Below are 2,419 nucleotides of genomic sequence, written 5' to 3'. Positions count from 1 at the left end.
ATCAGATTAACCTAATAAGGTAACACTTTCTTCATGATTTTTTCTTATTCATACCAAAGCAATGGTGTCCAGTTAACATTGACCATTTTACATTACGATTCAGGTATGGTTTCTAATCAATAATTTTCTACATCACGAATCCAATTGTTAGTCATCCCATTTTGTCCCTTTTCACTTCGTATTGTAAATATTGAGTTCTTAGATAAGCTTTTTACCCTGAGTGGTCATGAATGAAATTTCAACTTTTGGCTTTGAAAACTGTAAGCCCTACTAATTACTAAAAGAAATCTTAAGATACAGAAAACTCCTTCTCTCATAGAACTCAGGAAAGCAACTACTATCTTGTTATCATAAAAGTATCCTTTCCAAGTGTTATTTTTTAAGAAATAAGCCTTATAAGACACATGGGCCTTAGGTATCGCTGCTATATGCATGACAATTCTGATTCTGCCCTCGCACTAGCAATTTCACTTTATAGAATATGTAGTTATGTTCACCACAAGGCATATTTAAGAACAGTTTCCAGGAGCCCAAACTGCAAATGACCCAAAGATCTATCAATTATAGAACAGATACACCATACTATATTAAGATAACAGAATACTGTAGAACAACAGTGAAGAATTAGAAAAACAGCCGGCTACCCCCGCCTCCTTCCGACGGATCCGTGCTGTCCCGCTGCTGTGCCGGCTCGGCCGCCCGGGAGACAAAGCACCGCTGCCGCCGCCACCGAGCGAGTCCCGGGCCGTGGCCGGGCCGGCCCCGCCCCCCCGGCCCCCCAGAACTGAGCAGAGGGCGGGGAAGTGAGCAGTGGTCTGAGAGGTCCCAAGCCCCCAGGCCCCGCCGCCATGAAGTTGAACCAGCGCAGCCTGGCCTTCCACGCCACCTGCGACGCCCCGGCCGACAACGCGGGCTTCCAGTACAAGAAGGGCGGCCGGCATGCGGCCCACCACCGCCGCTGGCCTGTACCGCGCGGCAACATGCTCTTCTGCTTCGGGGACGCGGCCGGCCGTGAGCCCGTGGGAGTCATGATCCTGGAGGGCTGCACCGTGGAGCTGGTGGAGGCGGCCGAGGAGTTCACCTTCGCCGTGCGCTTCGCTGGGGCCCGGGCCCACACCTACGTGCTGGAGGCCGAGAGCCAGGCCGCCATGGAGGGCTGGGTGAAGGCGCTGTCGCGGGCCAGCTTCGACTACCTGCGGCTGGTGGTGCGCGAGCTGGGACACCGGTTGGCGGCCGCGCGCGCAGGCAGCCCACTCCCGCCCCGCCGACCCCACGCGCCCCCGCCCAAGGAGGACGGCTGTGCCTTGTGGAGCGCGGAGATCCCCGCCCCCGCCGCCGCCCCCGCTGGCGCCGCCCCCAGACCCCTGCCCGGCCCCGAGCCCCCGCCACTACCGCCCTGCCGGCGGGCCTCGGCGCCCAGCGGGCCTCTCGACTCGGCCTCCTTCGCCCAGCTGCACGAGTGGTACGGGCAGGAGGTCAGGGCGCTGAGGGGCCAGTGGCTCCGCAGCCAGGCCCAGCCCTGAGGAAAGGGCTGAGGGCCGGAACCAAGGGGAAGCGGTCAAGGCCAGCCTTGAGGCCAGCACTGGTCCTGGTTCTGGTGCCACTCCAGCCCCAGGCCCTGCTCTGACAGGCCCAGCCCTGAGACACGGGGATCTGGTCCTGAGGGCGGTTGCAGTCGGCGTAAGCCCTGAGGTCCCTGCCTGGTCTGCTCTCGGGGACTCAAGCTTGGAGAAGATGCTGGGTTCTGAGGGGTGCTTTGGGACCTCTGTCATTCAGAGAAAGCCCAGCCTTGAGGCCATCGTGCTTGATCCTCAGGAGAATTCAGGCCCTGGGTGATCCTCAAGCAGCCGGAGGGCTGGTTTTGTGGGAACTGTAGCCCCCAACCCAGCCCTGCAGGTGCCTCGGTCGCCTGTCCCGAATCACCTAGCCGAGGCTTGTTGCTGGCAACAGGCGTCCACTGGGGCAGCTGGGACCTGTGAGGGTCTGTGGCCTGGAAGGCACATGCGCAGTCAGCACTGGTCCAGAGGCTCCAGACTGGGCCTCACGCGGACAGGAGGCTGTGCTGTGCTACACCACACCTGGGTCTGACCCTGTGGCTCCAAGGCCCGCCGGAGGAGCTGCCTGGCTGCCGCCTGCCTGCCTGCCTCCGTGGGCGTGGGCTTTCATGTGTGCCCAGCACCGTGGGATGGCCGGGTCCCCGGGGCTCCCGGCCCGGAGTGAGGCCGAGGCAGCACTTTCCCCGGGGCCTCAGCCAGGCCTTGCGGTGGTGCTCCTGGGACCGTAGCGGCCCTCTGGCCTCGGGCCACGTCTGTGCTACTGTGGCAGCCCTCACGCTCTCCCAGCACCGCTTAGCCACATCCTCTGCCTTTTCCCGAAGCCAGCCTGAGGCGGGGCCTCTCGGGAGCTCGCCTGACCTTGT

At 60.9% G+C, this 2,419-nt stretch overlaps 1 protein-coding gene across 1 annotated transcript; it reads left to right on the top strand.

Annotated features, from left to right (window-relative positions):
- The first annotated feature begins 836 nt into the window (after positions 1-836).
- Positions 837-1,772, top strand: LOC101271813 (sesquipedalian-1-like). Its single transcript, XM_012538152.3, has one exon. It carries the CDS (start codon positions 849-851, stop codon positions 1,521-1,523), a length of 675 nt encoding a protein of 224 aa, XP_012393606.2. The 5' UTR covers positions 837-848; the 3' UTR covers positions 1,524-1,772.
- The last annotated feature ends 647 nt before the right edge of the window (positions 1,773-2,419 follow it).

This window comes from Orcinus orca, chromosome 1, assembly GCF_937001465.1.
Source record: "Orcinus orca chromosome 1, mOrcOrc1.1, whole genome shotgun sequence".
NCBI classification, from domain to species: Eukaryota; Metazoa; Chordata; class Mammalia; order Artiodactyla; family Delphinidae; genus Orcinus; species Orcinus orca.
This window is presented reverse-complemented; position numbering and strand designations above follow the sequence as displayed.

Coding starts and splice junctions, on each gene's coding strand:
- LOC101271813 (XM_012538152.3), top strand. CDS start 849: ATGAAGTTGAACCAGCGCAGCCTGGCCTTCCACGCCACCTGCGACGCC.